This window comes from Tasmannia lanceolata, unplaced genomic scaffold, assembly GCF_043159265.1.
Source record: "Tasmannia lanceolata isolate RefF3 unplaced genomic scaffold, GAP_Taslan_0.1 ptg000013l, whole genome shotgun sequence".
NCBI classification, from domain to species: Eukaryota; Viridiplantae; Streptophyta; class Magnoliopsida; order Canellales; family Winteraceae; genus Tasmannia; species Tasmannia lanceolata.
In genome coordinates this window covers 24,410,448-24,437,338 of record NW_027518690.1, presented here as the reverse complement: position 1 = coordinate 24,437,338, position 26,891 = coordinate 24,410,448, and the positions used below count along the sequence as shown (strand labels likewise).

At 41.2% G+C, this 26,891-nt stretch overlaps 1 protein-coding gene across 2 annotated transcripts in view; it reads right to left on the bottom strand.

Moving 5' to 3' along the window:
• Nucleotides 1-1,999: 1,999 nt before the first annotated feature.
• The window catches only part of LOC143889965 (uncharacterized), a 46,442-nt gene continuing 21,550 nt past the window's right edge, over nt 2,000-26,891 (bottom strand). For both annotated transcript variants that reach the window (XM_077394401.1, XM_077394402.1), the window contains exons 7-8: nt 3,339-3,547; nt 2,000-2,241 (exon numbers count right to left, since the gene is read on the bottom strand). In XM_077394401.1, the coding sequence (XP_077250516.1) occupies nt 2,175-2,241; nt 3,339-3,547 (276 nt within the window). In that variant the 3' untranslated portion in view covers nt 2,000-2,174. The remainder of the gene's footprint in view (nt 2,242-3,338; nt 3,548-26,891) is intronic.

The following is a 26,891-nucleotide window of genomic DNA, read 5'->3' as shown; positions in this document are numbered from 1 at the left end:
TCCTGAGGTATCTGTTACCTCGGTTGGTTCAGGACGGGTTGATGACCTGCATGCTGGGGAGACCAAGACGACTAGTGGGGATGGTAAAGGTAAGGCAAAACAGGTTGATGATAGCTCTGACAATTTAAGGAGTCGGGGATCATTTTCGGAAGAATTCAAAGACTTGTTATCGATGGAGGGTGTATTTGGGATTCAATATGATGAAGACTTGGGGGCAACCAAAGGCATGTTTCTTGCAATGGAGGTAAGAGATAAGGAGGAGAAGAAGATAAGAGAAAAAAAAATTGAAAAAAAGATTGGAGAAGGTGCTTAAGCAACTAGGTTAGAAGATGGCCACTAACTTCTCCCTCAGCTTAGTGCTTGATGGAGGTAATGAAGTTTTGATTAATCTGATGACTTTTGTTGAAGTTCAAAATTTGGGTCGTAGTACCGTAGAGGTCAAAGTCCATCCATAATCTTTCAAGATACCTCCTGTTTAATAGCTTTGTGATTTGTCTGTCGTTATCCAGAAGTTTTCGATCTTCAGTAGCCATAGCTTGAGAGATCCATTCTTTCGCTTAGGTTCCCTTGTCTGGATACTCTAGTCTTGCTATTCTTCATCGGAGGTCTATATCAGTCCTGGAGCTTTAGAGTTCAATTTTTAAGGTTTAAAAGCTTGAAGTTTTGATAGTTCTTAAGAATTTCAGTTTACCTGTAGTTTCAAGAGGTTCTGGTCGAGAGGACCCAGAATCGTGCACAGCTCAAAAGGTACAGAAGAAAGGTTTGAAAGAATGATATGACAAGATGAAAAAAGAAGATACTATAGAATAGAGGAAAGGAAAGGTTGTGTTCTTTTGCAACTCATTGAGTACTTTTCAATTGGTCTTGGGTATGCCTGGGCCAATCAATCTTAATATTTTGTAATGCAGGATGGGACCCCTGGTCCCAAATGCAATCTAATTATTAATGAAATATGTCATTTTTCAAAAAAAATAAAGCATTAATTTAGAATACATTCTATATCTTTTTTACTGTCATTTAGAGGTATTCCAGATTCACCTCGTAGTAATAGAATGTAAAGCAGATAATAAATGTGGATATGAGAAACCAATAATGTTTTGCAATTTTGATTGAATGAGATTTGGTTCCATAAATTTTGTACCACAACCCTATAGAAGACCCCCACATTAAGCTTCAAAGCATGGAAAGCCAACTCAATCAAGACCCAATTTGGCCACAAAAGAGTTGGCATAGCTGTGCACTATCACAAGACTTCTTCAAAATAGCTAACTCAGTCTCCCAAAGAACCGGAACAGTATAGGCTTAAGGTTGCAAAGCAGGTTCAGAATATTGGCATTTTCATCCTCCAATGAACATTGTCTCAATCAAATTATAAGGACACAATTTATTCTTCTACTCTTCATGAAACAGATACCGAGGAATGAGAGGTTCAGACCAGAGAGCAACGTGAAGCATCTTTTTAAAAAAAAAGAGGTGATGACACTACTGCTATCAAACAAGCAAGGTTTTAAATTTCAGTTTCGGTCGTCATTTCGATTTCAGTGGAAATCTTATAAAATCACGGAAACATATGCAATGATAGAATTTATACGTGAAATTTAGGAAATATTAGAATAAGCACAAATGCACACTTAGAAACTATCACATAAGCAAGAAAACCATATATAATGGTTCAAAAACATCGAGCGCCTGGTGACATGCACAGTGCGTACGTGACAATTTAGCACCTAGCAAATTTCACATGTAATTCATATAAATATTTATACACAACACATGCACCACATTTCGCATACATTTCATATAAAAATAATTATGTAATATATACTGATTTATTACATCACTATTACACATGATTTTGATTTATGCATTTCATTCGTTTCAGTTTTGGTTTACGTGTGGATGGAAACAGAAATATTTCAATCATTTCGTGTCGGTTTCGGTAAAAATTTAAAACGATGCAAATATGTGACATGCGCGCATGTCTGCTCGCACTTAGAGAGGAGAAAAGTAAAAGTATTTAAGTAGCTTATTGCAGGTAATAATGGTTAACAGTTTCTGTCATTGACAACAACACACCAACAGTTGATAGAGAAGAGATAGTTGGTAGATGAGAGGGAATAGATATTACAAAGTATCTGTCGCACAACGCGTGCGGTCACAGTGTCCTCTTTATTTTATTCTTCTTCTTCAGCTTCCTCAAGCCAAGTCACAAATGGCTCCAAAGCTTTGACAAAAGTTTGCCTGCAGCATTTCACAAATGATCAAGTAAGCAAGTATTGAATCAAACTGCCGAACCTAGTCAGTTTTTTTTTTTTGAAGACAACAGTTTATTTATTTATTTTTATTTTTTTTGAATAATAAGAAAACAATTTATTAAAACCAGAAATAGCATACAACAGGGACAAGGCATCCCTACAGCAGAAAATCCCCCTCAAAGAAAAAACTAAACTCCCTCCTTTATGATTCCAACCTCCTATCCTCCCTAATAAGGTTAATTGTCACCATCCCTTCCAACCCCCCCCCCCTCCTTACTTGGCCAATCTGTCAGAAAGTTACAAGACATGTTTGCCATGTTAACAGTCATTGGGCTTTCTAATTCGTGCAAGCAACAAACCAAAGCATGCAGGGACAAGAATTTACATATTGGTCAATTTTTGGGAATGAAGAAAATTGTAGAATGCAGAGAAGTCAAGAAACCTAAGCTACAACGGGCAGTCCCAACACATGCAATGCATCAACATACGCAAATAGGAAGTATGTGTAAAACCGCTGGGGTCCAACTAGAACATCCCTACCTCATGAGAACTAGTGGAATTTCAAACATATGGAGGCTGCAAAAAATTGTTGACTAAGAGGCACTTTAACTTGAAGAGCATAAGTTACAACGGTTCCAGGAGACTCTTTTTCACTTTATAAGAAACAGTCCATTCAAATTCGAGCAACCCAAAAGTACTACCAAAGATGAACAGTATCTAGATGAAGAGATTTTGCTGTGTGGCCGTATAGTCCAGTATTTTTTTTCAAAAGGTACTGTACGGCCCACTCCATAGGATGATTCCTACCATCCATTTGTTGGGCCACAACGTAAATAGGTTGTGCCCTAAAAATCATTTCCATAGGATGATGATCCTAACCCTCCTAGGATCATCATCCTATGGAAATGACTTTTAGGGCACAACCTATTTACGTTGTGGCCCAACAAATGGACGGTTTGGATGACCCTATGGAGTGGGCAGTACAAAAAAACTGGACTATACGGCCCCACACCATACAAAAACTCCTAAATGAATTAGTCACCAAAAGTAAAGAAAAAAGGTGTGGCTACCAAACTTGCATACCTGCCCTTTGGGTTTGTTCCCTTACGGAACCAGAGAAGGATAGTATCTTCTGCAAGCACATCCTGGTCATAGAGAGACCTCACGATTTCTGGAAACAACTTCATGAGTTTTGCATCCTCATAGCACTGGATCTGAACTTTGTAAATGAGTTCAAGCTCCAATTTCCCACTTGTACAGAAAGTATTTAAGAGTTGTGCCCATGTTTTCACCTGTCAATAAAGGGTGCAAGTAGGAAATGAGAAAGATTTCAAACCAGCAACAATATGCAAATGAATGTGTAAGGGACAACTCAAAACTGACAACCATGGAGGTGTACACCTACATTATCCATGATAGTAAAGAATTACGTGTGGTCTACTTCTACAATAAAAAAGCACTAATTGAATGAATTATTTTTGAAGTGTATTTTTTGGGTTGCTTTATTTTATTTTATTTTTATTTTGAGAGATGTAGTGAGAACAAAAATTGTATCTTGTGTCCATGGGCATGGTAGTCATTTTCCCTAGCTTGCACATGTGTGAGCCACACATGTTTGCTACAACTTTTCCCACTACCCACCTATTTCAAATTCAAACCCTTACTTGGAACTCCAAACCCACCACTTCCAAAAGCATTAAAGACTCCACTTTCCCACACCCACTACCACTTACCTAAGCCATTCACTCTCTATTTTCCTTTGACTAAGCCTATTCTCATTTACTTCATTTTGGTAGAGATTCTCCACTATCTACCTAGACCTCCATTGAAGCTTCATTGAAGCTCTCTTGTGTGCAAGCTAGTGTTTGAAGAAAAGGCCAATTTTCCCATATTTTCTCCATAGTTTTGAAGCTTTCTTGTTGAAGCTTTCTTCTCTCCTTTTGTTCTTGTCTTTATGTTTTTTTCTTATCTCATATATGTATTGAAGCACATCTTGTTGGTGATTGCTCTTTTTCTACTTTGGTGTTTATCTTGGGCTAGTGTAAACTTTGGTTTCACTACTTGAGAAGAGGATTTTCCAGTGTTATGAAATCCGTCTTTCTCTATATGGTATCAGAGCCACAAGGGTGGTAGTTGGTGCTTGTCAAGATTTCCTTGGTGAAGAAGTTCAATCGGTACTTTGGAGATGGATACGAGTGGAAGGGTTAGTGGACTTGGCATTGAGTTACTAAATCAATCAAATTACAAGATATGAAGAACTTGTATGGAGTCTTATCTAGGGATGCAACTTGGGGCAGGCTCAACCCGAACCCGGCGGGTTCAACCCGATTTTGGCTCGGGTTGGGTTGGCATTTCCTCGGGTCCGATGGGGTTAGGGTTGGGAAAAGCCAACCCGATTTAATTTCGGGTTGAGTTAGGGATGAGGCCTTCGCAACTTGACCCGACCCGAACCCGACCTCCACCCTCTAATTTTATCTTGATTTTCTATGGGTTATTGTATTTTTCTATTTGGCCCAAGGTGAACCCGAACCAACCTAACTCAACCCGGCCCGATTTTGATTAGATGGGTTGGGTTAGGGTTGAGAAATTTAGAGGCGGGTTGGGTTAGGGTTGACCATCCTCAACTCGAGGCTCGGGTTGGGTTGGGTTGGGTTAGGGTTGAGGGAATGCTATCTCGGGTTGGGTTGGGTTGGGTTGGCCTCAACCCGACCCGAGTTGCACCACTAGTCTTATCTAGTGGGAGAAGGTTTATGGGAGGTTGTTTGTGGCAATGGCGTTGTAACTCCGGAAGATACACAAGAAAATGCCGATGTATTGAAGGCGCGGAGGATGAAAAATGGCAAGGCCGAATTTCTTTCAAGGAGGTCTATTTCTCATGACTTGTTTGAGCATATCATTGGGTGTAAATCGGCGAGCGAGATTTGGATTACCCATGATGGATTGCTCAACATGAAAAATATGGCTCGTCTACAAATGTTGGAAAATGAGTTGGCGAATACTTCAAAAGGTAGTCTCTATTTCTCAATTCTTTTTGAAGATCAAGAATCTTTGTTCGGAGATTTCTCTATTGGATCCGGAAGAACCTATTTCGGAGGCACGAATGAAGCCGCATATTATTCGTGAATTGAAAAGAGAGTACATTCCATATGTTACGTCGATTCAAGGATGGGATCGGCAACCTTCTTTGGTGGAATTTGAAAATCTTGCTTCACAAGAGTCTTTAGCTAGACAAATGGCGGGTTGTTCCGTATCCGGTAGTGATGGAGAAGCATTGTTTTCAAGTAACAAGAAGCCTTCCAACAAATATAAAGAGAAGAAAAATGTTCCAGGTAAAGGTGGAGATGAAGGAGGATCGTCTGTTATGGGTAATAGAAACAGAAAGGGTATCAAGTGTTACCGATGTGGTAAACTTGGGCATATATAAAAGAATTGCCGTGTGAAATTGAAGGATGGCAATGTAGCCGAAAAAGTTGATGATCCAAAATATGAAGATTGAGGTAGATGTTTCGTGGCGGAAACTACTACGATGGGTGCTTTGGCATCCATCAATTTTGAGGATGATTGGATTGTTGATTCCGGTTGTGGGCATCATCTAACCGGCGACAAATCTAAGGTCTCCAAGTTCCGAAAATATGAAGGCAATGATGCTATCATCACGGCGGATAACACTATACATCCGGTAGAGAAAGAAGGGCTCATCACCATTGGTGGAGCGAATGAAGATCCCATTAAATAGTGTGTTTCATGTTCCCGCATGAAGAATGTTTTCTCGGTGGCAAATGCGGTTGATGGGGGAAATTATGTTTTGTTCGGGCCTAAGGAGGTGAAATTGCTTCACAATATTTCAAGCTTGAAGGCGGATGTTGTCTATACCGGTAAGAGAGTTAAAGATTTGTTTGTTTTATCGACTTCAACTTTATATGTTGATAAAATGAGTACAAATGATGGCGCTTCAATTTGGCATGCTAGATTAGGTCATATTAGCATGGATAAATTGAAGGTCATGGTGATAAAGAATCTAGTGAATGAGCTACCAAATTTGAATTCCTTTGGAAGTGGAAAGGTGTGTGAGGGTTGTCAATATGGTAAGGCACATCGTCTTCCATTTGACAAGTCTCTTTCAAGGTGCAAGGCTCCATTAGAGCTTATCCATAGTGATGTAATGGGGCCTTGTAGGACACCTTCATTTTCTGGCTTCCGCTATATGTTATTATTTGTTCATGATTGTACTAGATTCACTTGGGTGTATTTTATAAGGGAGAAATCTGATGCATTGTCTAAGTTTGTTGAGTTCAAGAAGACCGTTGAAAGTGTACTTCACAAGAAGATCAAGCGGTTGGGAACTGATAATGGTGGGGAGTTTACTTCCGATGAATTTTCTATGTTTTGTGGTGATCATGGTATCCAAAGGGATCTCACTTGTGCCTATACGCCTCAACAAAATGGAGTGGAGGAGAGAAAGATTAGACATCTTGTGGAGACTTGTAAAAGTTGGTTGCATGCAAAGAATTTACCTAAGGCCTTATGGGAGGAAGGTATGGCATGTGCAACTTATGTGATTAATCGGGTGCATCTTAATCCGATTAATATGAAGTCTCCTTATGAGTTGAGGTTTGGGGTGAAGCGTAGTGTCAAGCACTTCAAGGTATTTGGTTCAATTTGTTATGTGCATGTGCCGGATGAAAAGAGAACCAAGTTGGATGCTAAGGCGAAGAAGTGTATTTTCCATTAGGTATGATGAAAGGAAGAAAGGTTGGAAGTGTGTGGATCCTACAACTCACAAGTCCATTGTTTCAAGAGATGTTGTGTTTGATGAAATCTCTTCTTATTATGGTTTGGATGGTGGTTCCACTAATGGTGTGGGTGTAGGTGAGCACATCCTTGTTAAGTTTGAGCCTCGAGCAACAATGAACTTGGCGGTGACACCAAATGTTCCAATGGAATTTGGGTCTTCTTCTTCTTTGCCGATGGGGAAACAAGGTGATCAGGGGAGTAATGTTGCATGTCATGTTCAAGAAGATGAGCAAAATGAAGAAATTAATGAAGAGGAGTGTAGTGCATCCCATCTTAGAAGGTCGAAAAGAAAGATTGTCAAGCCGGCACTGTATCGAGATGAAAACATGGTGAGCACTTATTCTTGTTTCCTTTCCGGTCCATTTGATGATAATGAGCCTTCTTGCTCTGATGAAGCAAAAGAGGTAGGAAAATGGAAGGATGTAATGAATGAAGAGATGAAAGCACTTGTGAAAAATGAGACTTGGGATCTTTTTCCTAAGCCCTAAGGATGTGAATCCGGATACATGTAAATGGGTGTACAAATTGAAGAGGAAAGCGGATGGGAGTGTGGATAGGTTCAAAGCAAGGTTGGTGGCTAGAGGGTTCTCTCAAAAGTACAGAGAGGGTTATGAGGAAACCTTTAGTCCCGTTGCAAAGATGAATTCCGTTCGAGTTGTAATTTCATTAGCCACTTGTCATGGTTGGAAATTGTTTCAACTTGAGGTTAAGAATGCATTTTTGTATGGTGAGATGGACAAAGACATCTACATGGAGCAACCGCCCGGTTACAATTCAAGTGATCATCTGAATTATGTTTACAAGATCAAGAAAGCTTTTTATGAGTCAAAGCAAGCTCCAAGGGCGTGGTATGGTAAGATTGCCGAATATTTACAATTTTGCGGTTATTTTGCTTCTAACTCCGATTCTAGTTTATTTGTGAAGAAAGATAAAGGCTTGCTTGTCATTGTGCTTCTTTACGTCGACGACGTGATAGTTACCAGCAACAATGATGTTTAGGGTGTAAAGCCAATGAGCTATCTATTCGTTTTGAGATGAAAGACTTGGGAGAGCTGAGTCACTTTCTTGGCTTGGAGGTGGAGACCTTGAAGGATGGCGTGCTAATTTCTCAAAAAAATTATGCAGAAAAATTAGTTGAAAGATTTGGGGTAAATCAAAGTAAAAGATCTTCTACTCCTCTTGATCCCAACATAAAAATAAGGCGAGGTGAAGGCAAGCTTCTTCCGAATCCGCAGCCATATCGTGCTCTTGTGGGTAGTCTCATCTACTTGACTATCACAAGACCGGACATTTTTTTCCGTTGGGCTTGTTAGTCGCTATATGCAAGCGCCACGGAAACCACACTTGGAAGCGGCAAAGAGGATTTTAAAGTATGTGAATTCTACTCTTGACTTTGGGTTGCTTTATAAGAGAGGAGTTGATTTTGTGTTGAATGGATTTACCGATGCCGATTATGGAGGGGACTTGGATGATCAAAAATCTACTTCATCGGCGAGTGTTTCATGGTGTAGTAAGAAACAAGACTCGGTGTCTCTTTCAACAACGGAAGCGGAACATAAGGCCAGCGCTCTTGCGTCTCAAGAATGTGTTTGGTTGCAGTGGTTGATTGAAGATGTTCATTTACCTATTCACAAGGCGACGACTATTCTTGGTAACAACCAAAGTGCACTAAAACTTGCCACAAATCCGGTTAGTCATGCAAGAACAAAATATATCAAGATTGAACGTCATTTCATTCGTGAAAAGGTGCTAGATGGTACAATTGGTGTAACGGAAATGAGGAGCAAAAAAAACATTGCCGACATCTTTACCAAGTCACTTTCCAAAGGACCATTTGAGCTACTTCGGGGTAAGCTTAGAGTCGTTTCCAAAAAATCACATTAAGGGAAGTGTTTATTTTTAAAGTGTATTTTTTGGCTTGCTTTATTTTATTTTTATTTTGAGAGATGTAGTGAGGACAAAAATTGTATTTTGTGTCCATGGGCATGGTGGTCATTTTCCCTAGCTTGCACATGTGTGAGCCACACATGTTAGCTACAACTTTTTCCACTACCCACCTATTTCAAATTCAAACCCTTACTTAGAACTCCAAACCCATCACTTCCCTAAGCATTAAAGACTCCACTTTCCCACACCCACTACCACTTACCTAAGCCATCCACTCTCTATTTTCCTTTGACTAAGCCTATTCTCATTTACTTCATTTTGGTAGAGATTCTCCACTATCTACCTAGACCTCCATTGAAGCTTCATTGAAGCTCTCTTGTGTGCAAGCTAGTGTTTGAAGAAAAGGCCAATTTTCCCATATTTTCTCCATAGTTTTGAAGCTTTCTTTTCTCCTTTTGTTCTTGTCTTGTATGTTTTGTTCTTATCTCATATATGTATTGAAGCACGTCTTGTTGGTGATTGCTCTTTTTCTACTTTGGTGTTGATCTTGGGCTAGTGTAAACTTTAGTTTCACTACTTGAGACGAGGATTTTCCGGTGTAGTGAAATCTTCTTTCTCTATACAATAACAGCGGTGAGCTTTTGGTTTTTTTTTTTTTTTTAGGATAAAAGGAAGACAAGCAAAGGAAAGAAACAAGACAGCAGCACAACCCATCAAAAAGCATGTAACAACAAACAAGTAAATAGAAGCTCTACAAGAAAAACACAAAGGCATACAACTCAACTCAACTAAGCCTTTGTCCCAAACTAGTTGGGGTCGGCTAATGAATCCTTTAGAGAATTTTCATGAACAAGGTGAAAGGATCTACCTGGCTCAAATTGACTAAGTCTAATCCTAACAATAGTTGGGTTCGTCTACATGGATCATTTTCTTCCTATCCTATCCAAGGTCATGTTCTCTATTTTTTCGGTCTGCCCCTACCTCTTTTTACTCTATCAACTTGGCACGAGTCACTTCTTCTCACCGGAGCATCCAAAGGCTTACGTTGGAAATGCCCAAACCATTTTAAGCGGTGCGCTCTCATCTTCTCCTCAATTGGTGCCACCCCAACCTTTTTATGGATGTCTTCATTTTTAATTCGATCTAACCTTGTGTGGCCACGCACCCATCTAAGCATTCGCATCTCCACTACACTCATCTTATGCACATGCTGCTTCTTGGTGGCCCAACATTCTAAGCCGTACAACATGGCTGGCCTCACAACTGTCATATAAAACTTTCCCTTCAATTTGGTAGGTATTTTACGGTCGCACAGAACTCTTGAAACATGCTTCCACTTCAAGCAACCTGCTCTTATTCTGTGGTTAAAATCATCTTCAATCTCTCCTTCTAAGTGTAGGATTGAACGAAGATAGCGAAAGATATCCCTCTTAGGTACCTCCTGTCCGGTTATATTTACTACATCCTCGCCCCGCCTCCAAGATAAAAACACAAAGGCATAAGGACCTGAAAATCATAAGATAAATTAGCTCACACAAGCCCTATCTATTGCTAAAAAAATGATTGTCTCAATAATGTTACCCAGCCTCTAAGGGAAAGCAACAATGCTTCTTATCTACCACATCGCATTAAGCCCCTTCAATCGCCACTAGTTATATATAATGCTAAAAGAAAAGAAAAATCCATTGTACAACTGCTAAAGAGCTGGTGGAAGTGACATCAAGACTCAAGAGACTGAAAGGTGTTAATAAAGCACTTTTTGGGAAATGGCTTTAGTGGTATGGGGAAGAGAGAAATCAGCTCTGGACCAAAGTCATTGAAAACAAATATGGATCTTCATCGAGCCACGATATCCGATGACAAGCGCATAGTCAATGGATTGACAGTCTGAAGAGACATTCAAAGGCAAAAATATAAGTTCTGTGTGGGGATTCGATTCAGAGTCTATTTGGATGATAGGATTAAGTTCTGGTATGATAAGTAACATAAAGATGCCCTGCTAATAGAGTGGTTTCCCAACTTTATCGTTGTGGCATTGGATAACGAAGTCTTCGTTAAAGACATCGACTGGGTGGGTGATAGAATTTCGTGGAAGATATATTTTAGACGCAATTTCTTTGACATATAATTGGATCAAATGGAACAGCTAATGGAAACGCTAGAGTCCTGCTACATCAAAAAAGGGTTTGTATCTGAAGCTTCTCCGATATTTTTTCTGTCAAATCATTTTACAATCAAATCGTACCTTGTCCTGCAACCTCACTTCTAGCAAGAGTGTGGAACATTCCTGCTCCCCAGGGTATGCGTGTTCAGCTGGACAGGAAGGACTGCCTTTCTACAGAAAATTCTAACAGTGGATCGCTTGCGCAACAACCATGTGCTCACCATCGACCAATGTGCACTGTGTGGAGGTTGGTGACTTTGGAGCATGGTTTTAAATTTCGGTTTCAACTAAAATTTCGGACTTATCCGAAACCGAAATTTCAGCCGAAATCCCAAAATTTCAGGCGAAATTCTATACTCGCTAAAGAAATCCTGTTTTTTTTGGACGAAATTTCGATCGAAATTCCGTACAAAATTTGGCAACAGAATAAAAAATTAATATTTTCTCGCAAATTTCGCCGAAATTTCGACCGAAATTTCCAAAATTAAATTCCGATCGAACTTTGGTAAATTTCAACGGTTTCGGTTTCGAAACCTTTTAGTGTCGGTCCTCACCGAAATCCGAAATTCGGTCAAAATTTAAAACCATGCTTTGGAGGCTGGTGACTCTGGACAACATGTTCATTGCAGGTTGGCTAGAGAAGCCTGGAGCCAGGTCCTCGGTACATTCAGTTTTGCTTAGGCTTTTCCGGCTGGATTAGTTGAGCTATTTGAATGTTGATTTTTCTTTTTCTATGAATGGTATATATTGGAGTGTTGGTTCTTAGTCCCTAAGCGGAAAAAAGAAAATATCCTTTGGAATGTGGTCTTACTGGACACTATATGGGTTCTATGAAAAGGAAAGGGTCTTTAACGGCTCGATTAAGAGCCTTAATCGGGTCTTCAAAGGCTCGATTAAGAGCTGGCAATTCATCTTCTGAAAGGTGATCGTCTTCACCATTTCATGGGTTAAGATCCCTCTCACTTTCAGGTTCGTCTCAGCATACAATCTGTGGAACGGATGGAGAGAGGTCTGTCTTGCTGACACTCCATCCCCTGGGTGGTCTCCTTGTGGTCTAGTACACTTGAAGCTCAACTTTGATGGGTATAGTATAGGCAACCCAAGGCCAGCAGGAGTAGGTAGCATTCTAAGAGATGGGAATGGTCTGACCAGGTGGACCTTCTTGGGCCCAATTGGAATCGCAGACTCAAATGAAGCAAGGGTGAGACAGGTTCTTCAGGGTATAAGGATAACAGGCAGGAGAGACTTGAATATGCTAGTTGTAGAGGGAGACTCCCAATGTCATCAGCTGGATTGATGAGAGTCACCACTTATCCGCGGAGATTCAATCGCTTGCTTGACGAGATTCAGGACTGAGTGGAGGGCTTTCCCATTACCTTCCAGCACGTTAGGAGGTTTGCTATGCTAACAAGGAGATCTGCTATGCTAACAAGGAGATCTGCTATGCTAACAATGGCGCTGACAAATTAGCTAGGTTGGGAGTTGAAAGAGTTAGATTGGAGATTTTTTTGCTTCCTCCTTAAGGGCTTCAGCATATTATGGTTGCTCTTAATGTATGTTGAAAGAGTTAGATTGGAGATTTTTTACTTCCTCCTTATGGGCTTTAGCATATTATGGCCGCTCTTAGCGTACATTTGTACTGACAACCTCGGTCGTGGGCTCTTTTCCCCTCTTTTTCTCAATCAATAAAATCATTCATCAGTCAGAAAAACTGCCAACAAGAAAAGTATACAAAAATATCAGCCAAAAGGCGGCACAAAAACAGAAAGGCAACAACAATGATTAAAATTATGCCATATGGTACCAAACAATAGCTCCAAAATTTTCTAGCGTACCAGCCTGAGTTTTCTTCTCAACGAATATAACACTCATCAAAACTCAAAATTTGAGGAATACATCTACTTAAATTAGCATAAGAAATTCCAAGGAGGCCTTGCGTCTTTCTTTCTTCAGCCAACTGACGGTGTTGAGCAGTTCTCCTTCAATCCGAACTTCCACATTACAAAAGTTTGTCAGGCATTTCATATCAAAAGGGATTTGACATCAAAACCAAACTGCTCAAATCTCTGCCTCAATCGCACTACTCTTGCCACAGGGACTCGCAAAAGCCAAGAGACTCATACCCTAATTCTACAATTAACGAATGTTTTAAATTTCAGTTTTGGTAGTTGCGGAAACGGGAATGATTCGGTTTCAGTTGGAACTTTTGGTGGAAATCCTGCAAAACTATGAAACGAATGGAAACATACCCAAATGATAGAATTTTAAGATGAAACTTCAGAAAATGGTAGAATAAGCACAAATACTCACTTAGAAACCATCACATAAGTAAGACCACCTTCCATAATAGTTTAATAACATTGGAATCCTAGTGACATGAGTTGTCATGAATGTCAGATAATTCAATAAATACCACATTTCACATGTAATTCAATCGACTAACTATCTTCTAATCCATTGTAAGGTATTTCATGTGCAACACCTGATGATGAAATGGGTTGGTAGAGTTGGTGTTCCCAACTTCAGGTGGCCTCTTTGGTAAATCGGGAAGCTCATATTTTGGTGAAAATGCAAACTTTATGGAAGATTTCCCTCCACACAATATCTTGGGAAAGTTAAAATTTATGAAACAAAGGGATCTTCGACAATTAATCTTTGTCAGAGGCTTGGAAAACCAGATGTATCCATTGGGCCCTACTTAGAAAAGAATTTGGAGAGTTTGTGTTCCATATGTTCATTGGAAAACACCTTTTGATAAATTACCGTGATAATGTCATAATTAGTTTGGTCCCTCCCCAAACAAATCCTTAAAGCTCATTCGACAGAAACTCTCTCAAAGGATCAAAATCAGACAGCATACTTTGGGATTTGTTTCCATTAAAGGTAAATACATCATTTTCCCCTTTTTCATTAGATGTTTGTTGTTCTTCATCAAAGCAGCGCACAGTTCATGAAAAATGCTTGTTTTGGCAAATTTTGATAGTAGCATAGGCATTTTTTATGATGTTTCCTTTTTCTTTAAATTACTTGGATGTTCTTTTTCTGTCTCGTTCACTTTTTCAACCACGTTCAGTCTTTTTCCTTTTTTCATTTTTTTATTTTGTTGTACTGCTCTTGAATGTATGATTATCCTTGACAATCTTTGAGGTAGATCTATGTGTGCGTGCATGTATTTAGTGTGATAGCAAATCAAAATTATATCAGGATGATCTCTAAGGAGACCGAAATTAGCAATAAATTTATTTATTTTTTTGTGTTGTACTATTGTTGGATGTATGATGATCCTTGACAATATTTGACTAACATCTATCTGTGTATGCATGTCTTTAGTGTGATCAAAATTACATCAGGATGAAGAGTAAAAGAGACAAAGAAACTGTCAAGAAATAAGACAAAATGCTGAACAGCAGACTAGACGTGTTCAAAATTACATAATGAATTACAATATATAGAAAATTGTAAAGCAAAAGTATCTCAAAGATACTAAAAACAGAACATAGTTTGCAGTCAGATCCTAACATAGTGTCCTCGTTTCTAAATTTTGGAGGTTTGCCGTGTCCGACACTCCGTGTCAGTGTTGACACGCGACACTCGTGTCCATGTCCACAAATCATAGGAATTTTCCTTGGCCATACTTAAACGAGGGAGTACCGTGATCACTTCACAAAACCAAGGCCAACATTCAGGGCCTAAAGATATTAGTTTGAAAAAAAATGAAACCTGCGAAAATAGAAAATTATTAGTTTCTTTTTTCAATAGCATTATATACTAGCCATATTGGCCCACAACACCCGAGGAAAATGGGGCAAAGGAGTCGGAATCTCAAACTGGGTCGTCGAAGATAAACCAAACTCTGGAAATGGAAGGGAATTTAGAAAATCAAACTGGATCGGTGGTGAAGGACAGCTCTTCGCAGATGGAGAGCTCAAACGCATCGCTCGATACTCTGGGCATGGAGCTTAATGAAAAAGTCCAAAATTGCTTACTTCGTAGTCAGGTAGAAGAAACGATGGCGGAAAATGAGATAAACGAAGAATTCGAAGATATGGCGGCAATGGGCAACGAGCTGGGCATATCATATGAGGAGGACATACCCAGCACCCGAAAAATTTTCATGGAAATCGAGAACAGAGATTAATCCACAATAGTGAAACCAAAAGGTACGGGAAGAGGGAAAAGGGAGCTTAAGGCTCTGCAGTAGCATGGCTCGAGAGGTGGGGATCAGATGATAAAAGCATAATGAAGATCCTAATCTGGAACATAAGGGGAATGGTTTCGGAGAGGAAGAAATTGGCAATGAAGGATATTTGCCAACGAAGAAAGCTGGACATACTTGCGATCATTGAGTCAAAGATGGAGAGCGTGGCGGACAATATAATCAACGAAATATGGGGACGCAGAAATCGACAGTGGTGCCCTAAAGATGCAGTGGGAGAGCAGGGGCATTATCATTATTTGGAAGGAGAATATATTAAGGATGGATGAACTGAAGATAAAGAATTGCAGTATTTCTCCTGTTCACCTCTCGGAAGCACCAGTGTCAATGGCTGCTAACGGTTGTATACGGACCAGTGCGTGCTCAGGAACGTAAAGCCCTCTGGCCGGAAATCCTAAGCATTAGGGAAAGATGGCCGAGACCGTGGATACTCGGCGGGGACTTCAACACCATTCGATACCCACATGAGAAGTGTCCTTCCAGCAATATAACAACCAGCATGCGTATGCTATCAGACTTAATTCAAAAATGCGAGCTAGTAGATTTACCATTGGAGGGGGCTAGATTCACTTGGGCGAATAATCAAGATCGGTTGGTACAATCTCATATCGACATATTCTTGATATCCAAAGAGTGGGAAGAGATGTTCAGAGGCATTGCACAGCGAGCCCTACCAAAACCCATCTCAGATCACAATCCCCTGCTACTGGAATTGGGTGAGGAGCAGGATGGACCGCGTCCGTTCAGAATGGACATGGCCCTCCGTGAGAATCCAAACTTTGACGAAAAAATTAGAGAGTGATGGGGTGCTGCAGAATATGAGGAATGGATGGGTTATGTTTTTGGAAGGAAGCTGAAGGCCATAAAAATCAAGATTAAAGAATGGGCGGCAAAGGAAAGAAGTGAGAAGGAATTTCGTAAGGAGGCAGTCTTAATGGAATTGCAAAATTTTCCAAATCAGGGAGGCTAATGGAACACTGACGGAGGTCGAGATGCAACAAAGAGCAGATATAATAGTGGAGTATGAGGAAATATTACAGAGGTAGGAGATAAGTTGGAGGCAAAAATCACGGGCTCTATGGCTATCGGTGGGGGACAAGAATACCAAGTTCTTTCACAAAATGGCAAACGCCCGGAGAAGGATCAATGCGAAAAATTGTCTGAAAATAAATGAGGAGTTGGTGGAGGACAAGACTCGAATTATAAGTTCCATCGTAAACTTCTACTGAAGTCTATATTCCTCCCCATACATGTGGCGGCCTAAACTTTGAGAATTGTCTTTCAATACAATCAATGCTCAGCAAAAGGAATGGCTGGAACGGGAGTTCTCAATGGAGGAGATAGAAGAGGCTATTCAATCGTTGAATAAAGATAAGGCGCTCGGACCTGACGGGTTCCCGATGGGGTTCTAAATCCAGTACTGGGAGATATTCAAGACGGAAGTGTGGCATTTCTTCAGACAATTTCATGAAAATGGTATCTTGAACAAGAAGATAAATACCAACTTCATCACTCTAATACCGAAGAAAGAAGGGGCCATTGAACTCAAAGACTTCCGTCCTATTTGCCTTACCCACAGCCTATACAAACTCCTTGCAAAGGTTCTAGCTCGAAGAATCAGCACAGTTATGGGCGACATCATCTCCAAGGTCCAGGGGGCCTTTGTAATCAGCAGACAGATTCTGTACGGCATATTAATTGCCAACCAGGTGCTAGATTCAAGGAAGCGGGATGGTGATTGTGGCATCATCGCAGGAGTAGATTTGGAAAAAGCCTATGATGACGTAGAATGGGGTGTGCTAGATTTCATTCTCGGAAGGATGGGTTTCGGAGAGAAATGGAGAATTAAAGCATGCATTTCTTTTTTAGTATTGATTAATGGCTCCCCTCACGGTTTCTTCAACAGCACTCGTGGTCTTCGGCAAGGAGATCCGCTTTCTCCTTATCTACTTATTGTCATCGTGGAAGCTCTCAGTAGGCTCCTCTCGAAAGGGGAATCAAAAAGTCTAACACAGGGACTCAAGCCGAGCAAGAATGCCAACCCTAGAACGCATCTACAATTTGTAGATGAGACCATCGTCTTTTTAAAGGAGGAAATTCAAAATATACTCAATCTACGGAGGATCTTCCGCTGGTTTGACATGACATCAGGCTTGAAAAAAAAAATTCACAAAGAGCACTTTAGCCAGTATCAATTTAGAAATCGAGATGCTGGGATCTCACATGGATATCATGGGTTGTAAGGTAAGCCAACTTCCGATCACGTATCTTGGGCTACGCCTGGGTTTTGGAATAATAAACTTAGAAGCATGAATCTTCCCTCGGGGTGCCGCACCCACCTCAGAACCTCGATTCAGCGCTCCTTAGGAAGAAGCTTCTAGGGAAAGCGACCCCAAAGAGACGGGAACCTCTCCCATGACGCTCCAAGCCTGCTTTCGCTCCCAGCCTGCCTCTATTACTCCATAAGTCCTACCATCATCAACTTTCTAGCATCAAACTCCTCCAACTCTTCAAAGTACTTCATTAGAGCAAGCATAAAGGCTTGTGGATCTTCGAAAGGCACGAGGAACGAGTGAACGAAAATGAAGATGGTTAGAAATTACTGCTTTTAAATGTACTTAAATTTGAAAGATACGTATGAAAATGGTTAGAAACTATTATTTTTTGATGAACTTGTATTTTGAAAGATATATAAAGTAAATATTACACACAAGATCCCATGGCGCACCCAAACTTATATTCTTCTAGACCCTCACGTTTCCTCACACCCGCTCCCGCCTCCGCCCCCGCATCCGCTTCGTGCTTCTAAGTACCTAAAGCGTCATTGTGGGATACGGCTATTGAAAGAGTTGAAAGAAAGCTCGCTACATGGAAAAAAAACATATCTATCCTTTGGAGGCAGAATAACACTCATCAAGGCCGCCCTATCCAACATGACAGTGTATTACATGCCTCTGTTCAAAATCCCAGCTAAACTAGCGGCGAAGATTCAGAAGATTCAAAGAGACTTTTCCTAAAGTGGAAGGCGGTATGAAAGTCCAAGCGTTGTGGGGGTTTGCGCATTGGGAAGATACGCCTGAGAAACAAATCACTTTTAGGCAAGTGGCTATGGAGGTTCGGAGTGGAAAAGGACGCGTTGTGGCACGATATAGTAGGCAACAAATATGGTAGGGGCTGGGGAAATTGGGAATGCGGTGCGTCTCATGAGAGAAAAGGGTTGGGGGCATGGCGGTCCATTTATTGGGTGGGAACTAGTCAGACCATCTATCAGATTCAAGGCGGGATGTGGGAAGGAGGTTAGATTCTGGATGGACTTATGGTCCGGGGATGCTTGCTTAAGCAATTCTTTCCCGGAGATTTTAAGCTTTGCCATCATCAAGGAAGCAAGTATTGCCGATTATCTAATTTGGAATGAGGTGACAGGTGCTTATGAAGAGATCTAAGGATGAGGAAGTGAATTCATTTACCAAATTGCTGAATCTTTTAGCCAACTCCTACCTCTCACTGCGCTTGGCGGATAAATGGATTTGGATACCAGACGCACAAGGTGGTTTCTAGGTCAGAAGTTTCTTTAATAAACTCAGCGATAGAAGCAGACCTAGCTCACTTCGGAAATTCATATGGAAATCTTGTATTCCTCCTAGAATTGGGTCGTTCGCATGGACAGTCTCGCATAGATGCATCAATATGTGTGACAGGTTGCAAAAGAGGAGCATCAGAATGGCAAGTTGGTGCGTGCTTTGTCGCCAAAGCGTAGAAACACTGGACCATGTCCTACATCTATGTCCATACTCTTTCTCTGTATGGATGGGGATATTCAGGTTCTTCGGAATGACCTGGGTTTTACACAAAAGCGTATCGAGGACATTACTTCATTGGGTGGGTGCTTCCCACAGTTGTATCGGTGATGAAATGTGGTCTATCATACCGTATGCTATGACCTGGCTATTATGGACCGAAAGGAACAATAGGATCTTCAAAGATCTATCTAGGTCAGCTCATAGCCTAAGCCTCAGCAATAAAATTGCCATTATATCGTGGGCTTCAAATAAAGGAAAGATTCCGCATCATTCAAAAAAAAGGAAGATTCCGTATGTTGTTCAGAATATTCTGCGAAATAGTATTACCATTATGAAGGAGAAGCGTGCAAAGGTTAGAATTACTCCTCGTTGGACGGCTCTACCTGATGGATGGCTCAAACTAAACTTCGAGGGAAGTTCACGGGGCAACCAGGGAATGGCGGAGATCAGCGGCGCAATCCGTGATGAATCTGGCAACACGATTATGAGTTATTCAGGCCCTGCCGGAATGTGACGCGAATGAGGCTGAGGCGAAAGCCTTACTTTTCGGACTAAGATGGTTTAAACAAAACAATTTGGGACCATTAATCGTGGAGCGGGATTCATCCAATGTCATTGCGTGCGCAAAGAATCAGTGCACGGGCCCTTGGAGATTGGCTGGAATCATAGATGAAATTCGAGATATTATATAGATTATCAAACCTCAACTATCTCACATGAGACGACAGTTTGGCGAAGGAGGGGGCATCACGAGCGGAAGCAACAATTTTTGTGAATGAAATCGCTTTAACAGCGATGTAACTTACTCTAATGGACGATTTTGGTTTTGGGGTTTTTTTGTAATCATCATGGGGACAACTTGTCCCCATCGTATGTACCTTATGGTTATTGAATAAATCGTTACTTTTAATATATATATATATATATAGGGCTTACTGTAAATGAGGTAGAGCTCATTTATGCTAAATGAGGTAGAGTGCCAAAACACATGGGTCCCACATTTTTTGTGGTGATCCAAACCATTCATTTGCAAGGCCAAATCATAGATTGGGTGTGTACCAAAAATCAGGTCCATTGGATCATCCTAACCACTCCAAAAGTGGAGGGCAAAATTGGGCAAATTTGTCCCCTATAGTGTCCGTCTAGGAAGCATGGGTACTCTTCTGGGGATGGGTACTCTCCTGGGGCTCCCGTAGCCGACAAGTATGGGGTGCGGGTACGTTCGGGTGCGGGTTGGGTACGTCCCGGGTACGCACCCCACTTATTAAGAAAAAAAAAACAAGTTTTTCCATTCGGGTGCGTCGAGGGTGCGCACCCGCGCGTATCCGACACGTTTTTACGTTTTTTTTTAAAATAAAAAAAAAATGGTTAGGAGGGGTGTTTACGGAATAAAAGGGGGAAAAGAACACCCGATTCTTTCCCACCTCTCTCTCAAACTCTCTCCTCTAATCCCTAACCTAAAACACTCTTCTTCTCCGGTGATCCCTCCCCTCCGGCGAGATTCCCCCACTCCGGCGAGCATCTTCCCCTCCGGCGACAGAAAAAAGGCACCACTCTCTCTCTCTCTCTCTTTCGCCTCTCTCTCTCTGTGATGTTTTTCTCTCTCTCAGCCCCTCTCTCTCTGTCTCTCTCTCTCCAACTCTCTGTCTCTTTCTCTCTGTCCCTTTTTTTTTCAGTCCACAACTGATTATTGGACTGAAAGTGACATTGGGCCCTGTTTGTTTTTTATTTTGAGAACAGATTGTGATTCAAAAGCTGATTATTGGACTCACAATCTGTTGAGATGAATTTTGAGTCCAAGAATCAGCTTCGGACTCATTATCTGTTCTCAAAATCCAAAACAAAGAGGGCTTCAATGCAATTGTTTGTGCAATAATCTGTTGGAATTCTGCAATACTTTTTTTTAGTCCAATAATCTGTTGGAATTCCGCAATAATCTGTGCAATAATCTGTTTAAATGCAATAACTGTTGATGTTGAGTGTTGAGAGTCCAAAACTGATTATTGGATTCAAATATTTGTTTATTTTTTTGTCAAATAATCTGTTTGGGGCTCATTACATTTACTGATTTATGCCCTATTCATTTTAGGCCCTGTTCAGTTTAGGCCACGTTCACTTGTCGAGGTTAGGCCCTGTTCTATTTAATTTTGAGTCCAAAAATTTGTTTGGGGCTCATTACATTTAGTGATTTTTCACTTTACACACACAGATATGTATATATTGTTGCCTTGTAACCTTGTTTTGTTGGGTTACAACGTTGCATGGTAAAATTGTTTTTGTTGTTTAATAGATTTTAGAATGTCTTCATCCAGTGCTAATAGTATTGCGGCTGCTGCCCAAGCCGCACATACGTCTTCACTGATGAAGATTTGTCGAAGCCTTTATGGAAGCATGTCTCTAGATTTGATAAAGATCCTAAGGGTGGAGGGAATGTGAGGTGACAATGCAATTTTTGTAGTAAGAGTTTCAGTAGCTCCTACACAAGGGTTAGGGCGCACTTGCTGAAGATAGCGGGACAAGGAATCGGACCATGTCCTAAAGTGAAAGCAAGTGATCTACTTGCAATGCAAAGGTTTGAGGAAGAATGCAAAGAGCGTATGAAGCAAAATGCTCCCAAGAGAGTGCCATTGCCGACATCAATCTCATCGAGTAGTGGATCATTGGGTTGCACGAGTAGTATGGTTGCCCCTCCAAGTTTTGATCTAAAGAGGAGGAAGACAAGTGGTCCAAGTGGGAGTGTGAGTGCTATTGAAAAGGCATTCAATATGACGGCCCGCGATCAACCAGTAACCACATGCCAAGATTGCTCGGATGTTTTACTCCGATGGGCTGCCATTTCACTTAGCAAGGAACCCCACACTACGCAAGTTCATACTCGTTTGCCGCTAATAATGCTCTTTTCCGATTATTTGCCTCCGGGATATAATTAGCTAAGGACGACTCTACTACAAAAAGAGAGGGCAAATGTTGAAAGGTTGTTGCAACCCCTTAGAGATACATGGAAGGATAAAGGGGTGAGTATCGTTAGTGATGGATGGAGCGACTCACAAAGGAGGCCTCTCATTAACTTCATGGCGGTAACCGAGGGTAGGCCTATGTTTCTCAAGGCAATAGATTGTTCGAGGGAGACAAAGGACAAGCATTTCATTGCCAACTTGTTGAAGGAGGTAATTATAGAGGTTGGGCATGAAAAAGTTGTGCAAGTAATTACCGACAACGCCGTAAATTGCAAGGCGGCCACAACTTATTGAGGCACAATTCCCTTCTATCTTTTGGACTCCATGCATGGTACACACCCTCAACCTTGCTTTAAAGAAAATATGTGCGGCAAAGAATGTGGAAACAAACCAAGACACATGGAGAATGTAGTTGGATCACGGATGTTTCGGGAGATGTTATGCTTATTCAGAATTTCATAATGAATCATTCCATGAGATTAGCCATATTCAACGAGTCCAATAGTTTGAAGTTGCTTTCCGTGACAGAGACACAATTCACAAGTGTTATTTTCATGCTCAAGAGATTCAAACTCTTAAAGCAAGGTCTTCAAACTATGGTGATTAGTGACAAATGAAGTTGTTATAGAGAGGATAATGTGGGGAAAGCAAGGTATGTGAAAGAGAAGGTGTTAGATGACATATGGTGGGATTCCATCGACTACATACTCTCATTTACATCCCCCATCTATGACATGCTTAGAGAGCGTGACACGGATACACCTTGCCTTCATTTTGTTTATGATTTGTGGGACACCATGATAGAGAAAGTGAAGGCGGCGATTTATAGGAAGGAAAGAGGAAAGAAGATGACTCGACCTTTTATGACGTGGTGCACTACATTCTTGTTGATCGTTGGAACAAGAGCAACACTCCACTCCATTGCTTGGCTCATTCATTGAATCCAAGGTTAGGTGACTCAAACTTTAAATTTATTTGAATTTGTAGCTATCTATGTTTATTTCTTACTTTTAACTTGAAAGTTAGAACTTGAAACTAAATTAATGTTTTCTTAAAGGTATTATAGTGAACAAATGGCTTAGTGAGGATTAAGTCGGGTGCCTCCACATAAGGATGCGGAAGTTTATATGGAGAGGGTAAAGTGCTTCAAAAGGTACTTCCCCAATTCCGAAGATCGCATGAGGGCTAATGTGGAGTTTGCACAATTCACTATGAAGTCGGGAATATTCAATGACGTTGATTCCATCAATGAAAGATTCACTCTCAAGCCTTATGAATGGTGGGTCATCCATGGTACATGTGCTCTTATGCTTCAAAACATAGCATTGAAGCTTCTTATGCAACATTCGTCTTCATCTTGTGCCGAGAGGAATTGGAGCACTTACTCTTTTGTGCATTCCCTCAAGAGGAACAAGATAACTCCACAAAGAGCTTAAGATTTGGTTTTCGTTTATAGCAATCTTCGCCTTCTTTCAAGACGATCTCCACAATATAATCAAGGAGAGACGAAGATGTGGGACATAGGTGGAGATACTTTTGATTCTTTTGAGGATGTTGGGGTACTTGAAGTTGCTAGTCTTTCCTTGGACGAGCCGAAGTTGGAGTCCATTGTTTTTACGGAGGATGTTGAGGACGACATTGGAGATGAGGCGACGGACTTCTTTTCTCATAAAGAATGATGTATTTTGTATTTTGGTGATTTATGTTATGAATCTTATGATGAAATATGGAACAATTTGCAATTTAATCACTTATGAAATGAAGAGTAATAGTAGAATTTTCCATTTTGGTGATGTTATTGTTATTTGATTGCTCTCCTATTGTTTTTTTAATTTTTTGTAATTTTTATAAATATATAATAAAATATTAAAATATATTATTATATTCGGCGTACCTGAACGTACCCGCACCCAGGTTTTTTGGAAAATCGCGTACCCATGTCGTGTCGTACCCATACCCGTGCTTCATTGGTGTCTATCCATTTTCCCCTCCATTTTTGGATGGGTTAGGATTATTTAATAGACCTGATTTTTGGTACACACCCTATCTATGTAAAGTCCTTCTAAATGAATACTTTGGATCACCTCAAAAAATGTGGGACCCATGCTTTTGTAGGACTCTACCTCATTTAGCGTAAATGAGCTCTACCTCATTTACCGTTTTCCCATATATATATATAGGAGAAGAGAAAAGAAGAGAATTTTTTGAATTTTTGGAAAATTCTATGAGAATTACACATCAGTTTTTTGACTTTTTTTAACAATTGCACCCATTCAACTTACATATTTTCAATCCTACCCCCTCCTTTATGCTTTTTAATAAATGCACCCATTAAAGCCACATAATTTCAATCTTACCCCCTCCTTTATGGTTTTTTAATAAAAAATCTATAGGGTGATCTGGAATGACTCAAACTTACTGTAATTCTATGGCCCTTTTCACCCACATTGTTAACTACAATTAGGGGATGCACATTCACACACACATTTAAACAAACACCTTAAGTGCACCAACTCATAGGGGACTGTTTTGCAATTCTTTTTCTGTCAAACACCAATAATGGCTTTACAAAAGAGAATAGAGCCATGCTCTCATAATATGGAAGATTGGGAAGGTTTCAATCACCAATAACAAACTGAAAAACAAAAAAACAACATTTGGCATTGGAATGGAGGTTGAAGATGGGAAGCTTGGTTGGGCATTCTCTTCAATGGCTGTGAAAGATGGAGATCTCCAAGGGTACACTACCTGTTGGAAGGAGGAGGAAAGATAGATGGGGTGCCCACTGCACCGGCCAGTTGGAAGATCTTTCCCTCATCATCAAGAGGGGGCAGAGTAAGAGAGGGGTGAATGTTCTGCCCAATGGCACCCTTCAAACATGACACATGGAAGACGGAGTGGATTCGACTACCCTCTGGAAGATCCAAACGATACGCTACACTACCCACCTTAGAAGCCACCTGATACGGACCATAGAAGCGGGGTTGAAGCTTATGAGCCCCCTTCTTCTTCAATGAGGATTGTCTATGCGGCTGCAATCGTAGATACACCATATCCCCCACCTAAAATGAACGGTCGAATCTCTTCCGATCAGCGTACACTTTGTACCGATCTTGTGCAAGCTGCATGTGTTGCTTGAGTTCTTTGAGAAGGTCTTGGTGGTGTGTAACCGATTCCTTGGCTGCGGGCACCCTCGTCTCAGGAAGTGCTATGTCAACAAACTTAGGGGCATCGTAACCATAGAAGGCACGAAAGGGTGTCATGTCGATTGAAATGTGGTGGGTGGTGTTGTAGCAATACTCACCCATGTATAACCATCGTGGCCAAGATGATTGTTGATCTTGTACGTATGAGCGTAAGTAGCCCTCAATCCACTTGTTCGTAACCTCAGACTGCCCATCGGTTTGCGGGTGGTAGCTAGTGCTCGGGGTCAATGAGTTGCCCGTCAATCGAAATAACTCTTGCCAAAAGGCGCCCATGAAGCGGCTGTCCCGATCACTCACAATGGTGCTTGGAAGCCCATGCAAGCGAAAAATCTCCTTGTAAAACAACTCAGCAACTTGGGGAGCCTTGTAGTCCACCGGAAGGGAAAGGAAGTGGGCGTATTTGGTGAGGCGGTCGATGATGGTCAAGATGCAATCCTTCCCCCCCGATCTTGGCAATCCGGTGATGAAGTCCATGGATATGCCATCCCATTTCTTGTCGGGAATAGGTAGAGGTTGGAGCAACCCTGCAGAAAATATTGTCTCATGCTTCATACGTTGGCAAATTGAACACCCACGGATGTGCTCCGGAACATCTCTCTTTAAGTGCTTCCAAGAGAACCTCTCCCTAACCTGGCGGTAAGTCTTATAGAAGCCCTGATGACCAGACATTGGAGAGTCATGATACGCGTTGAGAACCTTCTTCTTCAATGCAATGGATGGAGGGACATAGATGCGTCCCTTACGTAGGACAATGTCGTTATGCACATGGTACTCCTGTTGGAGCTCAGGGCCACATGACTTATCCATGACCGAACTGCATAAGGGATCTTTGGCATAGGCAGCCACTAAATCATCACGCCATGGGAGATCCACAACTGAAACGGCTGCAACCTCTGCCCGTCTAGAGAGGGCGTCTGCCACTGTGTTATACTTCCCCTTCTTATACTCTATCTCAAAGTCAAAGGCCTGAATGCGACTCACCCACCGTTGTTGTCTATCATTCAACTCCTGCTGAGATAAGAAGAAGCGGAGGCTATGGTGGTCTGTCCTCACAACAAACTTTCCGCAAATGAGGTACTGTCGGAACTTCGACAAGGCATGCATCAAAGCAAGCATCTCCTTATCATACACTGAGAGGTGCAACTCTGAACCCTTGAGCTTCCTGCTCTCGAAGGCAATGGGATGACCTCCCTGCATTAGCACAGCCCCTATGCCCACACCAGATGCGTCGCATTCAACAATGAAGGGTTGGCTGAAATCTGGAAGAACGAGAACTGGGCATGAACACATAGTCTTCTTGAGACCCTCAAAAGCCTATTGAGCTAAGTCGGTCCAGGTAAAGGCATTCTTTTTAGTCAGCTCGGTCAAGGGGGCAGCCAACTGAGAGAACCCACTAACAAACCTCCTGTAATAACTACACAACCCTAGGAACCCTCGTAACTGTGTGAGTGTAGAGGGAGTCGGCCACTCTTGAATGGACTGAATCTTCTGTGTATCTACACGCACCCTCTCCGCACTAATGACATGTCCCAAGTAGAGTAGCTCGGCCAATCCAAACTCACACTTGCTTGCCTTGGCCCTGAAGGTGTGACTTAGGAGAAGAAGTAACACC